This window comes from Oryctolagus cuniculus, chromosome 10 (genome assembly GCF_051225735.1).
Source record: "Oryctolagus cuniculus isolate XC-2025 breed Fujian yellow rabbit chromosome 10, ASM5122573v1, whole genome shotgun sequence".
Lineage (NCBI taxonomy): Eukaryota > Metazoa > Chordata > Mammalia > Lagomorpha > Leporidae > Oryctolagus > Oryctolagus cuniculus.
This window is the reverse complement of record NC_142876.1, coordinates 119896668-119921053: the sequence shown is the minus strand read 5'-3', so window position 1 is coordinate 119921053 and position 24386 is coordinate 119896668. Positions and strand designations below refer to the sequence as shown.

General features: G+C 61.0%; 1 protein-coding gene across 1 annotated transcript; it reads right to left on the bottom strand.

The window, feature by feature from the left end:
• Nucleotides 1-4228: 4228 nt before the first annotated feature.
• OXTR (oxytocin receptor) lies at nt 4229-18311 on the bottom strand. Its single transcript, NM_001195839.2, is given in 3 exon segments — nt 4229-6644; nt 16442-17517; nt 18072-18311. Coding segments are annotated over 2 exon segments (1185 nt in total). The 5' UTR covers nt 17379-17517; nt 18072-18311; the 3' UTR covers nt 4229-6396.
• Between the last annotated feature and the right edge of the window lie 6075 nt (nt 18312-24386).

The following is a 24386-nucleotide window of genomic DNA, read 5'->3' as shown; positions in this document are numbered from 1 at the left end:
CTAGGGAATGCCGTGTGTTTCTGTTCACAAGGCTGTGTGCATGCATGTGTGCACACGCGTGTGTGCGCACATGTCTGTGCATGTGTCTGCATGCCTCTGTATGGATGGGTCTGAATGCATGTTTGTGTGTGAGGAAATGTGTGTGCATATGTGTCTGCATGTGTGTGTGCATGTGTGAATGTGTGTGTGCACTTGTGCCTGAATGCATTTGTGAAGGTGTGTGCATGTGCATGGCATGTGTGAATGCATGTGTGTCTGAATACTTGCATGTGTGTTCACGTGTGTGCTTGCATGTGTGTGTATGTACATGTATGCAAGTGCCTGTGTGTGTGAAAGAGAGAATGTGGGTGTGCGCGGACCGACGCCACCCAAAAGGACATTTTTGGCTAGCAAAGCTGACTGACCACAGGCTTGTTCAAATCCAAGGGCCAGCACGGAGTTTGGATTTTGTGGGATTCACTTGGTTTGCTGGGTGTGGCCTGTGGTTCCTTGGAAGATGGTTTCCAATTGAGTCAGCTCATGCGCACGGAGAGGGGGAGACGGGCCTCTGACTGGTGGGGCGGCTGACCCTCCCTGCTTACTCTGAGGGCAGGGCCAGGGGTCAAACCTCTCTAGATCTGCCCTGTGGCTCTGCAGACCCCCAGACACCGGGCCCACACATGCTGGCTGCATCACTGTGTGCTCTCCAATGTGTGCATGGGCAGGGAAGGGGGAGAGGAGAGAGGGGCACCATGACCGTGAACAGCAGGGGGAGGGGAGGTTCCCGAGGCCCGGCAGCCACCCTGCTGACACAGGTGCGCCCTGGGCAGGGCCCGCGCGTCTGGTGTGAGAACACTGCGTCTCCCCAGACACTGACGCACAGAACTCTCCTCAGACCAGACCCCCACCCCCCCCTCCTGTCCGACCTTTCTCTGCCTTCTCACACAACACCTGCCCAGCCTCTGCGGGTTTTCCCAGGCATCGTCTCGCTGTGCCTGGCCACCTGTCCGAGGGACCTTGGCGGGCAGGGGCGCGATGAGAAGAGGGGACGCTCGCGGCCTCGGTTCTCGTCCCGTCCCTGACCCATGCTGCCTTCTCTGGCTTCGGCTGTATCATCTACAACATGATCTCCAATGTCCCTCTCAGCGCCAGCAGGTTCCCCCATTTTTGTTGTCTTCTAACAACTTCTGGAATTTCTGCACACACACCGAGCAGCTGAGCAGGACACAGCCACCCAGAGCCTCTCCAACGAACACCTCGCTGGATCACATCTCTGTCTGCCCAACCTCCCCCCGCCCCCAGCACCTCCTGGACACCTGGTCAGGACGCCCCGGCTCCGGAGATGACCGAGCCACCGCCCTGAGGGCTCAGCCGGCTTCCCGGTGTGCACAGCGGGGCTGCGGCCCCCGCCCCCTGCTCTGCGCTCTCCCCCAGGGCTCGTCCACATTCTCAAGGGGACTCAGGGTGCCCAGGCTCCACTTGCTGAGGACAAGGCTGGAGTCACCTCTGCCCTCCCCGCAGGGCCTGCCCTGCCCGGAGCGGGGGGGATCCACACTCGGAACCCCGCCTTGTGCAGTCTCTGTCCCCACCTCAGTGTCTGCTACAACGGCCCCAGACTCTGACGCCAGCCCTTCCAGCTCCTTCTCCAGGGGCCGCCTGCAGCAGGGGCTCAGTTACCCGTGGGCGGAGCTCACAGCGGAGACGCCCGCCCGCCCGTGTGCCCGAGGCCTCCTGGGCCCTGCAGGGCTCCCCGGAGAAGCAGCAGGAGGGAGGCCTGTGGGTAGGGGGCAGGGGGCAGGGTCTCTCATACGGCACAGGCTGTTTCAGACACAGGTGCTGCGGCTGCAGGCCCAGAGCACAACCCAGGAGCGGAGCCCCGCAACCTGCATTTCAGCACAAACTCCTGGTGACTCTGCAGGCGGCCCCCAGTCGTCCCTTCAAAGGACAATCTCCAATCCTACCATCTCCAGAGCCAGGCTGTGGCACCTCGCCGGTTTGGGGACATCACCCAAAGGGTTCGCTTCCAGGTGTCGGGGCGTCGTTCCACTGAGTCCTGACAACTGAGCGTCCTGGGGCTGCAGAGGGGACCGGATCCCCTTTCTGCCCCGGCCCAGGAGTGCAAGGTGCCCCTGCCATCAGCAGGCAGGGAACTCAGAAGCCGCGCCAACCACCAGATGCGCCGCTGCCCTGCTCCTGGGAGGAAGAATGAAGGCAAGGCACGGAAGGAGAAGCAGTGTTTATTCCCGTGCACCTGTCAGGACGCAGCTCAGGCCAGACATCTCACACTGGCCGCGTCACTCGCCAATGAGCACAGCACAAAGGGGCACCAGACGGCGTCACCACAGGAGAACAGAACCAAGGGATTCACGTTTTGCGTTGAACAGCATTTCGCCGCGACCGATTACAGGAAAAGCTAAGCACTGGAAACCAGGATCTTCGTACAAGGCAGCCCGTACCGTTCCCTTGCGTTTCTGGAAATGGCAACAGAGACCCAGCCAAAGGAGACCAAATCACACAACAGGTGCTTCTTCAGGGCCTGAAGGAACAAGACAGCAGCCACGCGGGCCCTTGGGCGGCCATCAGAGCCATGACAACACAGTGGAGGGGGCGTGTACACCCCACCAATGGGCACCCAGCCTGCCTGGCATCCGCACAGTGGTAACACCCCGGGAAGGACAGAGACCGCGAGCGGCAGGCAGCAGCCGGACCCCTGCTCTCACCCTTCCAGGCGCAGGGTGGGGAAAGGCTGAACACCATGACAGTATCCGGGAGGGCAAGACGACCAGGGGGAGGGGGCAGGGCCAGCCATGCTGTTGAAATCAGATGTCACCAACCAAGGTGCCAGCCAGCGCTTCCACACCATGAGAAAAGTCAAACACCCACCTCGGCTCCGAGGCCAGGACCCTCACAGCTCCGGGTCCCCAGGCAGCCTGTGCCCCTGCTTGGAAAATCCACTGCTGACCGCTGTCCCGAGTGGCCACTGCTGGCTGCCAAGATGGCAACTTCCCCGGGGTACAGCAGCAGCCTGGGGGCACCGCTGCTGGGGAGCAGGACGGCCCAGATGCCGGCAGGGCCCAGCACCGCACTGGCACGCCACACACCCCACAGGTCCTGCCCGTGGGCACGGAGCCCCCAAGCCAGCACCCTGCTAGCTTCCACTGCGAGGAGAACTGGCTGTGAGTGCCAGAGCCCCGCCGTGAGCTGCCTGCACCTGCGCTTTTCACTCGCCAGCCAGGACTGAAGGCTCTGAGTTGAAACCGTGTACCTCGAACACGAATGTTTCAGTGAGTGCTCTCTTCTCCCCCGAAGAGCTAGACCGCACCAGGTCATTGCAGTGTGTGCGTGCGTGCGTGCGTGCGCGCGCGCCCTGCAGAGGAAGAAGCAGGTGAGACCCAGAGAGAGTGGCTCTGTGGCTTTCTTCGAGGAAGCAGTTGTGGTCAAGTCCAAAATGGTGTTCGGAAATGTAAATGGGGCCCCAGACAGTCCTGAGCCAGCCAGGCCCAGACAGAAAACCCGCGATCAATCGATCACTTGAGTCTGGACCTGAATGACTACAGGCTTTTCTTAGCTGAGGTCGTGGCCCACCCTCCCAGCCACAGGCGGGGCAGGGGACGTGTTTGATGAGGGAGACCCTCGGGGAAGCGTTGGTCTGCCACGTGCGGCCGAGCAGGGCCATCCCCGCAGCTGCCACCTTTTTCCCCAAATGCAAAACACCGAAGAGCGCTTCTCACGTAGAACTGGGTCCCTCGGGGCTGCTGAGTCACACGGAGACGCCACGGAACCCATCCGTCACGCTGCCCACCTCCTCGTGCAGCCGCTCCACATTTCATTTTCCAAGTGCACAGTTCAGCGGTTTTTAGTAAATTGTCAACTGTGCCTCAGCACCGATGCAAGAACATTCTCATCACCCAGTGGCGCAAGGCACACCCTCGGCCGTCACCGCCGTGCCCGCAGCCTCCAGCCCCCAGCCCCCGCCTCTGTCTGTGTCCTGTGTTCTGGGCATTTCCTGTACGGGCCATCAGTGTGTGGACTTTTGGCCAAGTGTCTTCTTCACTCACATAATGTGCTTAAGGTTCATCTGTGAACCAATACTCCATTTCTTTCACAGGTGAACAATATCTCACAGCACTGATGCCTTGTTTCATTTACTCATTCATTGGCTGACTGATACTTGGGATAGCTCAACTCTGGGACAGGTTTTTTTTTTTAAGATTTATTAATTTGAAGGGTAGAATTAGGGAGGGAGAGAGGGATAGAGGGGGAGAAAGAGAGAGAGAGAGAGAGAGTGTGTCTTCCATCCATCGGTTCATCCCCAGATGGCTGCAACACCCAGAGCTGGGCTGACCCGAAGCCAGAGCTTGGCCAATCTGAAGCCAGGAGCTTCATTCCAGTTTCCCACATGGGTGCAGGAGCCCAAGCACTTGTCTCATCTTCCACTGCTTTCCCAGGCACACTAGCAGGGAGCTGGATGGGAAGTGGAGCGGCCGGGACTCGAAGTGGTACCCTTATGGGATGCTGGCCCTGTGGGCAGCGGCTTTACCAGCTACACCGCAGTGCCATGAGTGTGGCTGCACCAGTTCCATGTGTGTGCTTGCATTTCTCACAGGTGGAGACTGAGGCGTGGCACCTCTGTGCCACCGGGAGCTCCGTGTTTAACTCTGAGCAGATGTCCACAGCCGCAGCCCCAGTGGCCACGCGCAGGGTCCCCACAGCAGCTCCTCCACACCAACATGTATCATGGCCATCTTTCCACCAGTGGCTATGACATGGTACCTCATTCCAGGCCCAATGCCCAGTTCGCATATGAGTGACGCGGTCGGCACCTTCTCGTGAGCTCGCTGGCCGTCCTCTCTCTTCTGTGGAGAAATGTCCCCTTAAAGCCTTCGCCCATAATTGCCTTGCTTGTCTTCCTGCCCTTGGGCCATGATTTTCACTCATTTTCCTCCGTTCTTTGGGTTGTCTTTGCATTGTCTTGGTAACATCCTTTGCATCACAAAAAGCTCTAAATGTTCACAAAGTCCAACTTTTTTTCCTTTGCTTTCTTGCATCCCTGGCATCCTAAGAAACCGCCGCCTAACCCCAGATCTGTGCTGAGGTAGCCTGCCGGCTCGGACGGTGGGGTCTTTGATGTATTCCGAGTTAGCTTTGGTGCACGGGGCGAGCAAGGCAAGGGTCCAGCTTCATTCTCCCGCACGTACACAGCTTTCCCAGCATCCTTTGTGCGCAAGACCAGGCTTTCCCTGAACTGCCTGGGCTCCTGTCCCGAAATCCACCAAGCACGATGGACAGGCTTGAAGCTCCACTCTTCGTCCAGTGCTCCGCTGCCACGCTGACCCGGTGCCCGTAGCTTCAGAGCAACTATCGAATCAGGCAGTGGGACTCCCGGTCCCGACGCCTGTGCTGCTCCGTCTCGGGGTTTATTCGGTGGGTCTGGATCCCTTGTACTTTCTTCTCAATTCTAGGGACAGTGCATTGATTTCTACTAAGAAGCCCCCCAGGATTTCTGCTCACGATTATAGTGAATCCTCACGGCACCCCGGGCAGCACGGCCGCCGGGACAGGCGCGGAGTCCAGCTGCAACACAGGCTGTCTTCGCACTTGCCGACGTCTGCCTCCAGGGCCTTTTCGGAGCCCGCCTTTGTGAAGTTTATCCCTACATAATTCTTCCTGCGGCTGGTGCAAACGGGCCCGCGGTGCTTGTCGCTAGTGAACACACATCGCCCATCTTTGCAAGCTGATCTTGCATCCCGCAACCACGTTACAGTCGCCTGTCAACTCCAACAGAGGGGAGTGTGCGTGTGTGTGTGCGTGTGTGTGTGTGTTCCTTAGCCTCTTCTACATACAAAATCATGTTCACTTGCAAACGGTTCCACTTCTTTTCTAATCCAGATGCCTCCTCGTTGGTCCAAATCCTTCTTCAGCATCCGTGAGCTCCCTCTACCAGGTGGTCTCGCAGGCACCCTCCCTGCCCCCACATGCACTCTGAGGTCAGGGGGGTAGCAGCACCGCCCCCCACCCGAGGTCCCCGTCCCTCTCCTTTGCCCAAGCCCAGAATACGGGGCCTCCCAACCCCAGTGGCCAAGAACCTTGCCCTTTCCACCTTCCACAAGATCCCAGAATAAAGGAGTGAGCAGACAGCGGAGTCACAGATCTAGGGGACAAACAACCCTCCCACCACCCAGAGTAGCCATGAGGTCAGAGCATTACAAGCACACCGGGGAGCCCGGGGGGATGACCGATGGCTGGGTGCCCCGTCGTCTCCAGCAGGGACCTCTCCCCCACCCCACTGAAGCCACCCCAAGGTGTGGAGGGACACACACTGACAGGTACCTTACAACATACGCACACGGCCCCGAGGGGCAGCCTGACCCCGCCCATGTGGGCGGAGCCTCGAGGGGCAGCCCAGGCGAGGCGGGGTCACACAGTGGTGGGCTGGGAGCAGCTCCGCTGGCTGGAGCTGCGCCGGCTCAGCACGAAGGTGGAGGAGTTGCTCTTCTTGCTGACGCTGGTCTCGCCCTGCCGGCCCCCTCTCCGGTAGCCAGGGGAGCAGCAGAGGAAGCGCTGCACCAGTTCCTGGAAGAGGTGCCCGGTGAAGAGCAGGTAGATCCAGGGGTTGCAGCAGCTGTTGAGGCTGGCCAGGAGCATGGCGATGATGAAGGCCGAGGCTGCGGGCGGGCCGGGGGGAAAGGCAAGCAGAGCATCACTGCACAGCATAGGAGCCGCCGCTGCCCCAGCCCCGGCCCTCCCGGGACCACGGCCCAGACCCCAGGCGGACCCACGCAGGCACGAAGTCTTCCTTCTGCTCTCTCTCTCTCTGGCCTGCCCTCAGCCCACCGCCAGTGCGCGCCCAGGCTCAGCCCTGGCCCTGCCCCCACCATCCTCCCACCAAAAGCTTTTCCTCCGGCTCTGTGGGCCCCCCGGCAGGTGCACCCGGCCAGTCCATCACCCAGCAAGCACCAGAGAGCCCAAGTGCAGCATCTGGAAGCTACTGGGCCTGGTTTGTGTCAGAGCCCCACCTAGAGCTACTTCCTTTACCCATGAGAAGCCAAGGTGCCCACTCTCTCCATGCAAACAGGAAGCACCCCAGGCCCCCCGGCATGCCTGGGACACAGGGAGTGCCCGTATCAACGGTGGCTGCCGGCACAGGCTCTGGGTGTGACTGTGACTGCACTGTGGCCGGTCCCCTGGCAGGCGGCACAGGAGCAGGATGCTGAGATGCCCGGGGCCCTACTGGGGGGCCGGTGCCATGCAGGGAGGAGAGAACACTGACCGTGTGGAAACACACACTGAAGCGTCCCTGAGCGCCATGCAAGAGGAGGATGAGAAATGGTTCAATTCAAGACCCTGCCTGTCACAGACTCGAGCTTCAAGGGGGGAAGGCAGAGCCGACCCCTCAGCTCTCCAAGCAGCTGCACAACACTGTGGATTGCTGTCACTCTCCCTAAGCCTGATACATCGCAGGCTCCTCTGTCCAGCGATGAGGCCAGGGACATCTCCCAAACTCGGAAGGCGCCTCGAGCCCTGTCCACCGCCTCACCCCGAGGAACGGCAGCCACAGAAGGCTCTGAACACCCTTGAGTCTTCTGCCTTTTCACCGAAATGTCTCAAACACCGAATCCAGAATTCAAGATGGAGACTTGCGGAAGGACTCCTGCCTGCGGACGCCAGCGTGGCAGCACCCAGACACGGAGAACAGGTGCAGCGGGCAGCAGGGCCTCCGAGCACGGACGGGAGAAGCAGGCAGCAAAGGCAGGGGCTGGGGAGTCCGGGAGAGGGCTTCGCCGAGGGGTCCCCAGAGCAGCACAGCACCAGGGACGGCCTCAGAAACACAGATTCTCAGGCCTCGCCCCCGTTGTCATACCCTCCCCCTCCCTTGGGGGCTGGGCTCAGCCACTCCGGTACCTGCCCGGCCCCGGGGCGCCCTGGTCCACTCTCACACCTGAGAGCCACTGCTGAAGCAAACTGGTGCACCTGTCGCACCAACACAAGCAACCACAGCCAAAACAAGAAGATTGCCAGAGAGAGGGTTTAGGATGTTAGGAAGCAAGGAGGGGACTCTAGTCCTTCAGACCAAAATAATAAGCGATAGAAAAGAGGAAAATCTAATGGGGGAAAAATAATACAAGCAACTCCAAAGGTCCATAGATATCACACATGATAAAAAAAAAAAAAAACTATGCAAGGATTTAAATACCTTTGGTACCAAAATAAATTAACCTTTTAATTCCATGTCTGTCCCAACTTCTTCAGTGACCTTCATACTACTGAATTCCTTGCTTTTTTTTAAAAAAAAATTTAATTTGCTTATCGGATGTGTATAAATTTAAGCTTAGAAATTCTAATGAAATATTTCACCAATAAAATTCAAAATCATCCACAAGACTAAACAGAAACTTTTAAAAATCATAAAAGTCTTCAAAAATTGCAAAACCAACCTGTCAAAGTCAAGAGTTTTAAAAACGAGAAGTGAACTGCTGGCCTGGGAGGGAAGCAGGTAAGGACACTGAGCTATGAGAGGACAGCAGACGCAGGTGCACAGCTCACACCGGGACAGGAAAGCCCCAGACTCGCCTAGCTGCACCCAGCCAGGCAGTGGAGGCTGAGCATCCCTCATCTCAAGTCCAAAATCCACAACGTTCCAAAAAATCCAACTTTTTGAGCTCTAACATGACCACAAGCAGAAGGCTGCACACCTGGCCTCCGTCTCAGTGCAGGGGTGGGGTCTTCCAGGGCAGCGTTGTCATGGCTTGGGACGCCCACATCCCGAAGCTGAGTGCCTGCCATGGATTCCTGCCATCACCACTGCTTCGGGGCCAGCTTCCTGCTAACGCCCCTGGGAGCCAGCAGGTGATGGTCCGAGCACACGGGAGATCCAGATGGGGCTCCTGACTCCCAGCTTCAGCCTGACTCAGCCCTGGTTACTGAGGGCATCTGGAGAGCGAACCAGCAGATCAAAGATGGATCTCTGTGGGTCTGTGTCTTTGTTTCTCTCCCTCCGCCTTTCAAGTAAACACAGGAACACTAACATTCTGCATAAACATCACCTTCAGGCTACAGACATAAACTGCCTATGAAACACAAATCAATTTTATGTTTACACTTGAGTCTCATCTCATTATACAGACACAAGCATTCCACAAACACCTCTGGTCCACAGCACTTTGGATAAGAGGCACTCAACCCAGACAATCCTATCTGCTCATTTAAGCTGTCTGCCTCTCTCTGTATATTTAATTTTTATCCTGGTTTTACAAAGAAAACCTCCGCAAAGCATCAACAGCAAAAAATTAAATAGTTCATGAATTCCTAGTGGGCACCCAAGTTCCTTCGGCCTTCAGGGGCCAGCCGGGGGGAGCGGCTTGGAGCTGCACCTGTACCCACCTGACAGGCACAGGCACAAACCAGTGCCCGTGTCCAGTTCTCAAGCGCCAGGGCACAGATGGACTTTCGCATTTTGGCAACATGCTGATGCTCCAAGGACGGGAGCCCCAGCAGTGGAAGTCAAGCCTCCGCCATCAGCCAGGAGAGGAAAATAAAGGCTGGCTGTCAGAGGGAGGAGGCAGCAGGAATCAAGGCCCCCGGCTGGGGTGCCTGTGGGCACCCAGGGGCTGCAGAGGCCAGAGCAGGGAAGGGAGCCTCAGGAGAGACGCGGCCAGAGAGACAGTTTCGAAGCAGGCTGAGGGGGTCTGGATCCAGGCTGTAGTCAGCTACACTCTACAGTAACGCCACCTCCCTGCCCCACGGCAGCGTCTGCCCAGGGCGGCCCGGGGGGCAGGCTGCTCGGCCGCAGGTGTCAGCTCATCGGGAAGCTGTCCTGCTGGCTCTGAAAGCCGTACCAGCAGTGTGGCCTTCCTAGCAGACCTGCCCTGCTGCGCTCGCTCCTAACGTCCTCCCGGGTCACCCTTAGGGAGGGCAGGGGAGACAGCAGCGCCCAAAACCAACAGGCTGATGCAAGGACGGAGCAGGCACCAGGTGAGAGCACCCCTTCTCACACTGCCCCGCTTGGCGGCCTGGAAACACCTGTCCTTCCCCTGCGGACGTAGGTCCCGGGTTGGCCACAAAGCGCGAAAATGCCGAGTCAGCTCCTGCACCAGCCTGGCCCTGGCGGCTGGGAAAGCTGCCCTCGTGCTGGTCCCCATGGAAACCCTAATCGTAGCCACTGCTTTCCTCCAACACACACACGCCTCCAGGGGGCGCTCACGGGGCACAGGCTGGAGGGGCGCGGCAGAGCCAGCCTTCAAGGTGTGCCTCAGGTTTGTGATGGACAGCCTTCACCCCCTCAGGACCCAGGCACTCACGTTCCCCCCTGCCTGCCTCCTGCTCCCAGCCCAGGCCCTCTGATGACACCAGCTTTGGCCAGAGGGAGCCGGCAGCCCCCGAGCACAGAAAGGCGGGCCCCGTGCCCACCCTGGGGCTGCTCTGCAGAGCCGGGCCAGCTGACAAGCCCCGTGGCAATGGCCTGCCCCTGCCAAGTGCAGCGCACGCAGAGTCGGGGCGGACCGATAGCAAACCCAGAGAGCGGCTGGGGGAGGCCTGCACCTTCTCTGGGGTCGCCCAGGGGAGGACACGGCTCAGAGACAGCGGCAGAGCAGCCGGCCCTGGTGGGAGGGAGGATCCACATAGGAATGCCTGAGGCCACCCTCCGGCCCCAGCACCCTCTGCCCCTGCGCCGACCGCGAGCCTCGGCGTCCCCATCCACAGCACAGAGGGGACACAGGACCTGCAGAAGAGGCAGAGTTTTTTGGAAACCGTGGACAAGGGCCGTGTGCGAGGTCACGTGTTGACTCAGGCGATGACGATGATGAGTGACAGGAGCGAGATGCCACGCACCACAGTGCTTTGTGGGAATCCCGCTGGGCCACTTTTCTCAATAATAATAACAACAACAGCATCCAAGCCCAGAGCCCCTGAACTGGGTACATTGTCTACTCTCCACCTGGGAAAATCTTAACTCCGCCAGGGCCACGACACTGCAGAGGGGCGATGAGGGCAGAGCTGGGGGGGGGGGGGCGGGGAGGGGCTCCGCGGGAGCAGCCGGCTCTGGTCACGTCTCTCCCATGCACCAGCCCCCAGCACGGAGCCCCCAGAGTGCACCAGGCTGCAGACAGGCTCTCTGGAACCCTGCCCTGAGCCCCCACCTCTGCACCCCGACTCCTGTGCTCCCGGCAGGTCCTGGAGACCCCCGTACACACCCACGGAGCCCCCTCCTGCAAGGGAACAAGAGGAGGAAAGATGAGCACAGTGCTAAGCAGGAGTTGTGGAACGCGGGGGCTGGCGGGCGGGCAGGCTGGGGCTCAGCGAGATCTCCCTGGGGCTCCTCCACGCCGAGACAGGGCCCTGAGCCGAGGAGCAGAGCCCCAAGGCAAAGGGCACCTGCTGGCTACCCCTGCACCAGGGGACAGGAATCCGCCGTGGGGTGGGAGGCCGGGGCCCTGCAAGCCCGGGGTGTACCAGGCCCGCCCCCGCCTGTCACCCCTCGTGCCCCAGCCGCTCCTGGGCCCGGCCTTCCCAGCACCGCTTTCCCCAGGCAGGCACTGAAGGCTCAAATTAGCCGGGAACAGCTGTGGGGCAGGTGGCCGCGGCCTCTCGGGCTGTGCTGTCCCCGAGGCAGCCAACACGTCCCACGCACAAACACCAGGCACGGGGCTGCTCCCAGCCGCTGGCGCCTTCCCCTGCAGAGTGAGGAATGTGGTGGAAGCCTTCGTGGTCACAGGGACAGCGTGGGCACTTGGGAGCCAGGCCCCAGCACAAGGCTTTCTAAACATTACTATCTAATGCATGCGTACATGAAGACAGGGTCCTAGCACACGCTACGGCGCCTTCTTTTCACAGAACTGAAGGGGCACAGATGACTTCATTTCCTGAAAGCCACACAGGTATGACCACCGCAGATGCGGCCAGGTCAAGAGGAAGCTGAATTTGCTGCTTTGGGCGCCGCTCACGGCTGGTGGACATGCCCACCTCCCAGGGCCGGGCCTCGGGCATAGTCACTGGGGGAGGAGAAAAGCCAGGGCCTTCCAGCAAACACCAGCCCATCTTCTTCCTCGGAGGGTTGGGACCTCGCGGCCGACGTGGGGTACGTGGGCATGCGTGCACGGGGAGTCTCTCACATACACGCACAGGGGTCTTACAGTGCACACACACACAGTGGGTCTTCACAGAACAGACAGCACAGGAAAGCTAGTTAAGTGTGCTCAGTGGGCGGCTGCCCGGACATCCCAAGAGGCCTCCTCTGTGTGCCCACCCGCAGCACAGACCCTGGGGCCCCGCTCTCCGCCTGCTGAGTGACAGCCTGCATTTCCACCGGGTGTCCGGGTGGTTCGTGTGCACGGTAAGACCTGAGATGCCTCCTTGTAACTGGCAGCATCGCAGCCCACAGGGACCAAGGGGAAGAGAACACGGAAACCGTTCGGGGTCTCCACACGGAACACGCGTGTGCTTCCTGCGTAGCAGGCTCCTGCCTGTACTTCCAAGTCCTTTTCAAATGTTGCTGCCTCTCTGGAATCCTCCTGGAATTTTTTTTCTCCAGGATCAACTGATGCTTCCTTGGGGCATCCCCAGAGTTTACTAAGTGAACACTCGGGGCCAGTCCTCTGGCGGTGACTCGTGTTTACCCCTGGCTGGGGGTTCTGCCCCCTTTCCAGCCCTGCCCTGGCTGCTGGCAGTGACTGGTAACTGGAACTGCCACGTGAACTCAGCAGATGAGAAGTCCCAGTGCCACGAGCACGCGGGAGAAGTGGGAAGACCAGCTCCCTGCTCCACGACTGGACCATGGTGCAGCTCACATGCAGGCATCAAGGTCAGGTGCAGAGAAAGGCAGGGGGACAGGACAAGCAAGGGCAACGGCGAGGTGTGCGCCAAGGACCGCGGCACCAACCAACGTCCAGGGGCAGAAGCACCAGCTCCCGGCAGGGCACAAAGGAGGCGCTGGCAAACCCTGCCCCTCTGTCTCCACCCAGCAGGACGTCTGCTTCCCTCCACCCTCTGCATTCCTGAATCCAGCACCTCCCACCTCCACCCCACCACAGCCCCTTTGCTAATAGCAGCTGGTGCTCTATAGGACGTCCACCCCAGGACCCTGGCACCGACTGAATTCCTCTTTAAAAGCAGATGTCCTAGGGAGCCCTGGGGCCTTGCAGCCACATTCCACCCCTCCCACCCTCACAGGCTCCCTGCTTATTACCCAGGACCCCCAGCTGTTGCGGGCAGGGTCAGCATGTCTGCTCCACAAGCCCCACGCCGGCAGAACGTGGGTCAGCAGGCGCAGCCAGAGCTCCAAGCAGTCTTGGTGCGACAGTCCCCAGCTGCTGGCCACAGAGTGCTGGAGAAGGCTCTGGGCGCCCTCTCCCGACGGCATGAGCAGAAGGACTGGAGCAGACACAGCGTTCCGGGGGGCACAGGAGGAGGCTGCCCAGCCCAGCTCCCGGGAGTGCTGTTCCCACAGATCATGGCAGGAGAGGCTGCCCACAGAGCGGACTTGGGCTCCCGAGGCTGGGTCCCCACTGCGGACCACGGTGGGAACAGTGTCAGTGTGGGCACTAAGGCAGCACAGCTGCAGGAAATCACAGGAACATGTAGGTCCTCAGGCCCTGCTCAGGGGACCCCGGGAAGGCTGGCCCCCCAGGGCAGAGGAGGCAGGGTGTGCTCATGTGCCAGCGACCAGTCCAGGCTAGGGGGACCAAACCAGTGGTCCCCAGTCAGGAGCAGATCTGCCCCTTAGGGGACACCCAGCAATGTCTGCAGGGGACCTGAGTAGGTGGAGACCAGGGGACGCTAAGTAGCGTGCAATGTGCAGGGTGGCCCCTCCCCCTGCCACCTGCCTAGCCCCCACACACCTTCACACGCATGCACAGAAAGCACATTCACACCTGCACTCATGCATGTGCAGAAACACATGCACGCACACACGTGTGCTCGACACAGGCTACCTGGCCAATGACATCGAGCGTGGCAAAGTTGAAAACTCAAGCTCCACCCCATAAGGTGGCGACAGGAATGGAAAGCCCCAGAGTGGGGAGACGGAGTCGGTGCACACGGGGAGTGGCCCGGGAGACACGGAGTTGAACTGAACGCAGAGCACCCCGGGAAAAACGCCCGCGTGGGGAAGCCCCTATGTGAGGACCCGGGGCCAGAGCCCAACCAGAGACACGCCCTCCATGCAACAGACGGGAGCAGGGTCAGACCTCGAGAGAGGGCGCGTGCTGCTCTCCCTCCACGGCCCCTGGGGCTGGAGGCTGGGCCCAGCAGCTCCTGACCCGCCCCAGGTCTGGTGGAGTCCGAGTGAGCGCCCAGCCCTTTCCAGGCTCTCCCAACCCCCACCCCACCCGCCGTCCATCAGGCTGCAAAAACATACAGCAGAGCCTCACCCAACAGATGGTGTTTTTTTTTCTTGCTGTCTGGGGGAGGGGATGAAGTCACCTGGGGGCAGAGATCTGAAGAGAAAGCACCAGCGTTCGCCAGGAGCTGGGACTGCCAAGTGCTGACTCAGGCGAGTGTGCCAAATCCCTGGTCCGCCATCCGCTCAGCAAGGATTCAGTCCCACCAGTGCCGCTGGAGGGTGCTCCATGGCCGTCTCAGGCCCCCCACCCACCCACCCACCACCACGGCTGCTTGCAGCGGCAAGCACCTGACTAGCAGCCCCTGCAAGGGGCGTGCCCCCCAACCAGCACACATCCAGGGGAAGGGGAGGTGCACAAGCCCACGGGGGTCCCCAGGGCCACCCCGGCAGGGAGGGCTGGGAGCTCAGTGCACACTCAGCGAAGCCCCCGGGCCTCGTGCCTGCCTCCTGGCCCAACGCCTGGTGGGTGTCGGCTGCCCCCAGGGTGGGTGCTCACTTCCCCCCTCCAAGGTTTGTCTTGTTGGAGGGAGACTCTGCCCTGTTCCCCCTGTGTCACCTCCCTCACACCCACTCTGTCCCGTCTCCTATAGCTCCCCCCACCCCATACTCTATGGCTTTAACAAGCACTGGTGGAGATGCCCGTGCAGAGGAACCTGGCACACATCTGTGAGCAGGACAGGAGGGATGGGACCCTCCAAGTCCACAGGCTCCTCACCCCTGGACACCCCATCTATTGTCCAGGAGGCTCTGCTGCGACCCCCGACTGACCCACCCCCCTCCTCAGCTGCCTGGATGCCTAAAGCCAACTCCAAGAATGCACACCAAACTTTGAACATGTAGGCTAGAGCAGGCGAGAACAGTGACGAGGGCCAGGTGGCCCCAGGAGCCACGGCCACGCCCTTTCACCCTCACAGCCCCACGGGGCAGACTCTGCTACCTCATCACCCAGGGCAGAAACTGGGGCTCAGACAGGTGATGTAACTCGCTCCAGGACACACCGTCTAGGGTGGCAGAGAAGCCTCCAAACCCCAGCCGGCTGGGGGCCCACACTGCCCCTGCACATGTGCCTGGGGGGTCCAGGGGTCCGGGCCAGGCAGGAAGTGTCCCTGATCCCTTGCAGTGTCGGTGTGGCGCCCACCGCACCCTGTTCTTCCTGGGAGGGTTCTCACTGCCTTCGCTGGTCTGGCCCTGACAGCCCTGGGTAGGGCGTGGCCGGGGGCTGCACAGCGGCGGTGTCAGGCTAGGTTCAGTGAATATCGAACAGCAGGTGGCCCGGCCACCAACACTCTGCTCGTGTGAGCGGGGGGGGGGGGGGGGGGGTGTATGTGGCTTCCTGCAGGGATCAGAGCAGGGTGAGCACAAAGCAGCTCCAACTCTTAGGGCCAGCTGCCAGGCTCCAGCCACAAGCACCCGAGCCCGGGGTGCTCTCTGACTTGGCCCAAGAACTGGAGCCCCACCGCGAGCCCTGTCCTCAGCTGCCCTCCAAGCTGGAAGGCACATCCCCACCCCCCGAGACCACCTGCCGCCCCCCCCCCCCCCCCCGTGCCGGCAGGTACCTGCCCAGCTCCCTCCTCTTGCCGCAGGTCGAAGCAGTGCCCTTCCTGGGCACCCGGCCCTGAGGCCTCCAACCCGCCAGCTGAGGTCTCGGGGTTCTGCTCTTTCTCCAGCGGTGCCTTCCAGGTCCCTTCTCAGCGCCTGGCTGGATGTCCGGCTCCCCCTTCCCAGGCTGCCCTCACCCCAACCCTAAAAGCGCCGGCTCCACTGAGGATGGACTTAAAGCCGGAGCTTGAGCAAGGTGTGGTTGGAAACTTACCTGCCCCACTGCTTAGCCCGGCCGGGCAGAGGGGTTACCTGCACCTCCTGGTCCTCAACCATGCGCAGCCCCCACCCGGCCAAGCAAGGGCTTCACCCGTGTTTTTCCCCCACTGCGTGGCGGGGTGTGGAACGTTCATTGCCACTTGACAGAGCGGTGAGTTGAAGCTCAGCTCATCCACCAGGAGCCTAGTACAGCCGGGACTCAGAGCCGCCTGCCCCAGCACAGGGGGGTCCCCGCCTGTCCCCGGGAACCCTGCAGGCCCCGCCCACCAGCTCCCTCCACCAGGTCCCTGGTGCGCCAGGCGCTACCTTCCTTGGGCGCGTCAGCATCCCAGACGCTCCACATCTGCACGAAAAAGAATGGCGTCCAGCACACGATGAAGGCCAGCACGATGATGAAGGTCATCTTGACCGTGCGGATCTTGGCCTTGGAAATGAGCTTCACGCTGCTGACCCGCGCCAGGGCTGCGCGCTCTGCGCCGCCCGCCGCCGCGGCAGCCGCTGCCCCCTCGGGCCCCGCGGCCGCCGCGGCCGCCGCCAGCGTCTTGAGCCGCAGGTTCTGCCAGATCTTGAAGCTGATGAGGCCGTAGCAGGCGGCCAGCACGATGACGGGCACGATGTAGACGGCGAGCGTGATCCACGTGACGTAGGCCTTGGGCCCCCAGGGCTGGATGAAGACCGCCCAGCAGTCAAAGACGCCCTCGGCCACCTCGCGCAGCGAGAAGATGTGCACCTGCGGCGCGCTGGCCACCAGGCAGCCGAGCCACGTGGCGAGCACCGCGAGGCGGTCGGTGCGGCGGCGCAGCGTGCGCAGCGGCCGGCAGATGGCCAGGCAGCGGTCCAGCGACATGAGCAGCAGCATGTAGGTGGAGGCAAACATGCCCACCACCTGCAGGTACTTGACGAGGCGGCACAGCAGGTCGGGCCCGTAGAAGCGGAAGGTGATGTCCCACAGCAGCTGCGGCAACACCTGGAACACGGCCACCACCAGGTCGGCAATGCTCAGGTGCTTCATGAAGAAGAAGAGGCGCGAGTGCTTGTGGCGCGTGGTGCGCAGCGCCAGCAGCACGCACACGTTCCCGCTCAGCGCCAGGAAGAGGATGAGGCACAGCACGGCCACCTCCACGCGCGCTAGGGCCTCGTTGCGCTGCGGCGGCCCGACCGTGCCGTTCTCCGTAGTCCCCGGAGACACCGCACTCGCGCCCACCGCCTCCGTGCTCCAGTTGGCCACCAGCGCGCCCTCCATGCCCACGGCCGCCGCCGCCGTGTGCGCCCCCGGCCTTCGGGCCCTTTAAGTTTGTGGCGCCCGACAGCAGCCCCCGAGGGCCCGGGGCGCTCCGGCCCCTTTTCCGGAGACCCCGCGGGCCGCTCAGCTGGATCCCGCCCTGAAACAAAGGAGGGGGGGGTCATGAGACGGTGTGCGCATGGGCCGCACCTGTCCCCAAATAACCGGGGAGTTCAGGGCATAGCTGCCACCCCACAAGTCCCCTCTGAGAAAGCCCTGAGCCGCTTCCATTGGGGAGGGGGCATCCTTTGGGACTGGGGCTCGCACCACAGCGCCCTCCCTAGGGAAGCCCCAGCCCACCCTCGGCTGCTGCATGCGGGGACCCCGCAGCCCTCCACAACAGGACACTGCTAGCAAACCTTCCTCCGGAAATCCCCAGAGAGCCCCGCTTGGGACCTTCGGGTCCAGGACGCTCAGCCCCTCGCGCCCTGAACCTGGAAAACCTCAGAGCCAGCTGGCCCCGCGGGGTTCTTCGGCCACCCTTGGTCTCCGAGGAAGCGGGCGCGCTTCTGTGGCCCCGACCATCGAGCACTCCACATCTCCACCACGCATGCTTTGCACCCTCTCGGGGGACCCTGCGCGCTGCTCCAAGCGCGCAGGGCTCCCCGCCGCCTCCCCTGAGGTCCCAGCCGCCCGAGCGCTGGACCCAGCTACCTTGCACCGCGTCCGTCCGCAGGCTATCCTCGAGGTGGCGGCACGGGGACTTGGCCCCGATGGACGTGTGCGTTCCCTGCCGGGGTTGGGAAGGCTGCGGCAGGCGCCCTCAGGGGATTCCGTGCAGGGATCCCGAGGCGCGGCTGGAAGCCCCTGGCCGGAAGCCCTGCTGGCCGCCGGGTGCGGACGGAGCGCTTGAGGAAGCGCAGCGCGGTCGCCGGTGGCGGCTTTAATGCAGCGGGGCAAGGCTGCGGAGCCACGGGGCCCCGCTAGGGGGCGGGGCCCGGCCGTGCAGACCGCGCTACCCCTGCGCGCCCAGGCTGGTCCCCGCGGCACGGAGCGGCCGGTCTCGCAGAGCACGCACGTGCGCCCGAGCGGGTGACCACTCGTCACCAACCCGCCCTCTCTCCTCCTCCCTGGGCTCAAGCTCGCGGCGCTTTCGGGGAAGCCGGAGGCTCGGTCGGTGCCTTGCGATATGCTGACAAAGTCGCACCTGCGCGGGGCTGGTCCCACCCCAGCTGCCTTCAGCAGCTCGCTCGCCCGCCTAACGTTGCCCAGCAGAGGGTCGGGCGGGATCTGCAGGAGGCTGGGGCTCGCCAGGCTCCAAAGTGAGACGCAGGAGACAGCCTCGCCACCGCCGCATTTCCCTCCTGCTCCAAAACCCACCCCTCCCCGCACTGATTTGCATTGGCTAACAATGAAGGCAGAAAAAAAAAGCTAGGATTCAAAACTGAACAGTGCTTTTTATTATGTATTAAGTGAGCCATTTCCTCCTGCCATTTCTGTCTCTCTCTTTTAATCATCCGGAGAGAAAACAGAGCCGGGCTGGAGCCGGGAGCGTCCCCAGCGGCCCGGGGTTGGCTCAGGGTCCCCACCCTTGGGAGCTGTATCACGCGTGAACCAAGGAGAGTAATTGACCTTGAGTGCATCCTTTCTTTTCTCTGGGCATCAGTCTGCCTGCAGGTAACCAGAGAATGCCGGCCCAGACAGCCTGTGCGCAGTAAGCCACCTGAATCCACATCGACACCTTTGGCTAAGGAGTGAACAGCCCACAAGAACCCCTGACAGGGAATTTAGGGAGTAAAATCCTGGGCGGGCAGAGCCCAGCCCGCACCTTCTCCTGGCAAAGCCGCTGTTAGGATGCCAAGCAGCCCAGGGGCTCACCTGCGCACAGGTAACAATGCCTGATTCCGGATCACTCAGCAAGAACACGCAGGTCTCACCCGAAAGCTGAGTTCTCTGACCTGCCTTCATCCGATTAAAAAAAAAAATGACAACATGGTCCCTCTCTGCTGAGTTACTTCTCAGTGTGTGCCGAATCCAGGCAGGGAAGGGAGAGGGTCTGTCCTGGGGCTCCCCTGAGAACTCCAACAGCCAGCGAGACCTGCCCCTACCTCCTCACACATCCCCAGGGCGAAGATGAGGAACACACGAGTGGGGGTGGGAGGAGTGCCAGACTGGTCTCACAGCTGGAGGGTAAGGCTCAAGGGTGGGCTCTCCCAGACCCGGAACTAAAAGAGCACTTCTCAGGGAGGTGCAGACGGGAAGGCATGGTGGGGGCAGACGCTGCCAGCCACTGGGAGGCACCGCCGGTGCCTGGGCCATCTCTGATGCTTAACCAACACCCGTGGGTGTGGAACGGCCTGAAACCTGCCAAGGAGACTGGGGTTCACGTTGTGGCTCCACACTCCCCAAACGTGGCAAGGAGTGAGCAGGTTCCCTGGCGACTCAACACCTGCTGGTGTTGAAATCGAACACAAAGAGGAGCAGCTTCCGTTCTCCTCCTGCTCTGTGTCATCAATTGCCATTTCGGCAAGGGGGAAGTCTGATGGCACGAAAACGACGGAGGTGACGGCGCAGCGATGGCTGGGGTTTGGGGACGGCGGGCAGGAGGACGGTAAGCCGGGCAGCACCCTGGGGGCTGTGGGGAGCACAGGGCTATGGTCTGAGAGTTCCTGCGCTGGAAGCTTCATCTTCACACTGTGTGTGAGTCCCAGGGATGAGGGCCTGAGGGTGGCCCCCGGATGGCAGGAGCAGCTTCGTACGAGGAGGAAGAGGGCCCTGTGCTGGCCACACGCCTCCCCCCACGTTAGGATGTGACCAGGCGGTGAGCAGGTGCTGGCACGGTGCACGTAGCCATCTCAGCCTCCAGGATCATGGACCTGAATTCTGAAGTCTGTGAATTACCCGGCGTCAGGGGCGCTGCGGTAGCCACACAGAAGATGAACTGAGAGGGACCGGGAGAACTGGAGACCCAGGCTGGAGCTGCTGAGGGCATGTGGTGGGGGAGGGGCCTCCATCCTCTACACCTTCTCAGGTCAGTCTCTGGACTTTCCAGTTCAGCTGTGTGTGTGTGTGTGTGTGTGTGTGTGTGTCACTGTGCCAGACAAGGAGTGCGACTCCACTGAACCCTGGCGCTATGGCAGGACCTCTCTCTGCACCTCGTCGACACAGCCTGCCTGACCACCTGGGCCCAGGGAAGCCAGCCCCTACCACCGATGTGCTGTCTCCTGGATCTGTCACAAGTGCCTAGAACCAGTCGCATGCATCCGTCACAGTCTGGTATGTGTTACCATCTGCCTCTCGTACATACCTCCCGCTAACAAGGTGTTGGGAAAATGACAGATTGCCTGAGAACATTGCTTAGAAAATGCATCTGCGGGATCGTATCTTTGCTTCCTGGAATGGAGCAGGAGGAGGGCTGTTTGAGGACGTGTGTGATGCACACGGGAAGACCGCTGTGCCCCAAAGATGTGATGGCAGAGACGAAGCTGAGGCTTCTAAATCCTTGGCCACACAGTCTGCTGACCATGCACAAATGGGCGGGCAGGCAGCATGCACTCTCCATGGGCAGAGGCTGCAGCCTAGACTGAAGCTCAACAGGACACACCGGAGAGCAAAAGCACCCTTGGAAATGACAGAGCTGGGATTAAAAGCAGGCTGCCCTCTTGCAGGAGAACAGGTTAGCTGCGAATCCACATCTGTGGACTTGGTCGCTCCTTGCGGGGCCGGGGGCCTAGGAGTGGAGAGTGGCAAGCTGGCGCGTACCTATCTCACAGGAGAGGAAGCAGGCTCGGAGAGGCCCAGGCGCCTGCCCAGGGCTCACCGCTGGCCGCAGCAGGCACAGGAGGAGCCTGCAGGGGTCGGCAGGGACCAGGTCCCCCAGACCTGGCAGAAGTTGGAGGGACTGTGCTTCCTCTTCTAGGAGTCCAAGGAAGCGTCGAGGGGGCTCAGGGAAGGTGGGAGGTGACCCACCAGCAGGACAAGTGTCCCAGGACCACCGATCAAAGAGCTGCTGTGGGCATCCAGGCAGGACTGAGCTAGCTGGAAAGGGGTCCCCGTGGCAAGGTGCCCCCATGACCGTGAAAGGCTTGAGCAGCCCTGACAGTGCTCTGGGGATGAAAGCTGCAAGGGCTCCTGGGAGAGGGAGAGGAGAGGGCAGGGAGGGAGCAGAGAGAATTACAGCCCTGAGACAGCCCCGGGGAGTGAGTGCCCCGGAGCTCAGCCTAGGAGTGAGTGCCCCAGAGCTCAGCCCAGGTTTACCCCCAAACACTCCAAGGAAACAGGCTCTCCTATCAGGCCATCTCTGCCCGGGGGCCAAAGGGAATTCCAGCCACTGGCCCTCACCAGACAGACATCTCAAGCCCAGGCAGCCCGGCTCTCACCTCCCCCATCCGGCTGAAGGCCTACCCATTTTTCTTTTTCATTAAAAAATAAGAAAGTCATTTCTTCCTGGAAAAGTCCCAGCAGCAGTCTGCCTCTCTTCCTGAGGCACTGGGCGGGCGTGCGTGACAGCACAAGCCATTTCCTCTCCCCTGCGATGCCCCGACACTCACCAAGCAATCAGTATGCTCTAAAGCACCTACTGTGGGCTCGATGGGGAGACCTCCACCGGCACAGCAGCGAGGGGCGGGACCAGTGGTTCAGAGGCCGAGCGGAACCTGGCCGGCCACACTCCTCAGGAGTGAGAAATCAAAGGAAGCAGGAAGCCCGGAACCCCTGTTGCAATGCCACCAAGGACGGAGCTGCTCCGTGTGACTGCAGACAGGTCCCCCCCATCCACCCTGGGCCTGTTTCCCCTCCGTGAAGTGGGGGTGGTGCACCACCTCCGAGGCCCCTTGCAGCTCTAACTTTCTGTAATTCTGACGTCTGATCAACAGAGGACACAACGAAGCAGCTGGCACACAACGGGCTGTGACATGGCATCCCTGGTGCGAGTCATGGTGCATGTGCGCGCGCACACACACACACACACCACCATCCAGGGACCCCCAACACGCTCTGCCGAGACCCTGAGCTTGAAGCAAGTGAAGCAGCATTTTCCACCTGCTGGCCTAGAGAGGGTGAAAGTGTGGGGCTCCTGCTAACTGCGGGGTGCAGGGGTGCATTTTGGAAGCACAAATCGCAACAGCTGTAAAACCTGGAAGACCTTGCGACTCAGCAGAGAGCCCCTCTGAAGAAATCACAGGACATGGATGCAGGGACAGGAGCAGGCAGGTGTCTATCAAGGACTAAGGCTAAACGGAAGGAGGGGCCCTGCTGGAACCCGCCTCGACTCCCGGTCCCTGTGACACCGCTTTTCAGCATGAAGCAGCCAGAGCGATCGCCGCCCGGCTCCCCAACGAAGTTAGGGTCCATTCTCTTGTGAGGAGTCAGATCGGTTAAAAGGTAGCCTGGAAATTGAGAGTGGAAAACGTTCCTCCCCAAAGTTACCCTTAGCAAGGTCAGAAGTGCCTGCCTGCCTGCCCACTCCTTGAGACCAGCACGCGAGTGGGGACTCCACCCTTCTGAGCTCCCAGTCTACTGTCCAGCAAATTAGGTATCCCGCCCTTGTGACAGCTCTTCTGCTTGACTGTCCAAGCCAGACAGGATGAAGGACTGCAAATCAGGTCTTTCGATGGGTTTTGTCCCAACCTAGGAACTGAATGTCAATCTGATGGCCAAGTATTTTTTTTTTCAAAACTGTGCTTAAAAGCCCCAGTGCCATGGGGCCCTCTGGGTTTTTCCTCACTCGGAAGCCCCTCTCCATGCCACACTGGCTGGAGGACTATGACTCTGATAAATCTGGCTTTTAAATCTCAAAAAAAAAAAAAAAAAAAGGAAGGGGTGGGCCTGTGAGAAGTGACATGGACAAGTCATGTGTGCCATGCATGTGCATGTATGCGCATGTGTCTACATGTGTGTGTAGTATTATGCACGTGTGTATGCTAACACATGTGTACACATGTATGCATCTGTATTTGTGTGTGCATGTGGGCGGGGGTTGGGGCAGGGGAGAGGGAGAGGAGGAAGAAACGGGCAGCTTGGGCAAGGGTGGAGGAGGACAGCCTTTTTGCACACCCCCACGTCAGAGCGTGGTCCGAAAGGGGCGGTGCAGATGGACAGCAGTCGTCACCAGAGGGTGGCGGGTGGTGAAGCCGCTGTCTTATCTGTGATTTCAGTGTTGCCACAGTGAGAAGAGAAAATCCATTTCCTGAAAGTCTCCTGGCGTCTCCAGCCTCAGCTGCCCTCCCCGCCTGAGCTGTGGGCAGTGCTGTCCCCAAAAGGCCAGAGAAGGGAGGGGCGGCCCCAGCCCGGGCTCCAGTGTTTACAACAGCAGCTGGGACCCCTGGGGACGGGCAGGCAGGCAGGAGGCAGCTCTGGAGCCGGGAGGAACAGCACCAGTCTTCCGGGTCCCAGTGAGCAGGACACTCCCTGCTGGCTGCCTCCCCACCCCGCTGCCCCCATGGCTACGCACACACTGCTTCTCTCCACTTCACAGTTTCCCGGAGCTGCCAGGCTCCAGCAACGTGCTCACAACACAGACGCCCCTGCACGGGCAGTGCAGCCCAGGGCTGTGCGTCTGTGTGCTGGGGCTCCAGCATAAGTCAATGACGCTAAGAGGGTGGACGCTTCCTGTACGTGGAACGCATAGGAGGCAGGCCTCAGGGAGGCCCCGAGACCACAGGGGACACTTAGAAGCCACTTCTCGCGAGGCAGCTGGTGACAGAAGCCCACGCTGGGTCCAGCCTCTCTGCTTCCTGGCTCCCTCTGCCACTGCGATGCAGCAGCCTCATGGGACAGCAGGACCCATGGGGCCCCCAGCCTTAGGTGGGAACCTCCAAACCATGAGCCTAAGTCAACGCCCTTCCTTCACAAGTAGTTCACCGCAGGGGTCAGTACCAGTGATGGAAAGCTGAGTACTGCAACGGCCAGGCCAACCACGACCTGTCTCTCAGTCCCCACTAGGCTCTCCCAAATTCCATTGCACCCACCCTCGTGTACCCCTGCCTCCATGTCTGGCTCCTTCCCTCCCACACCTCTCCTTCCTCTCCA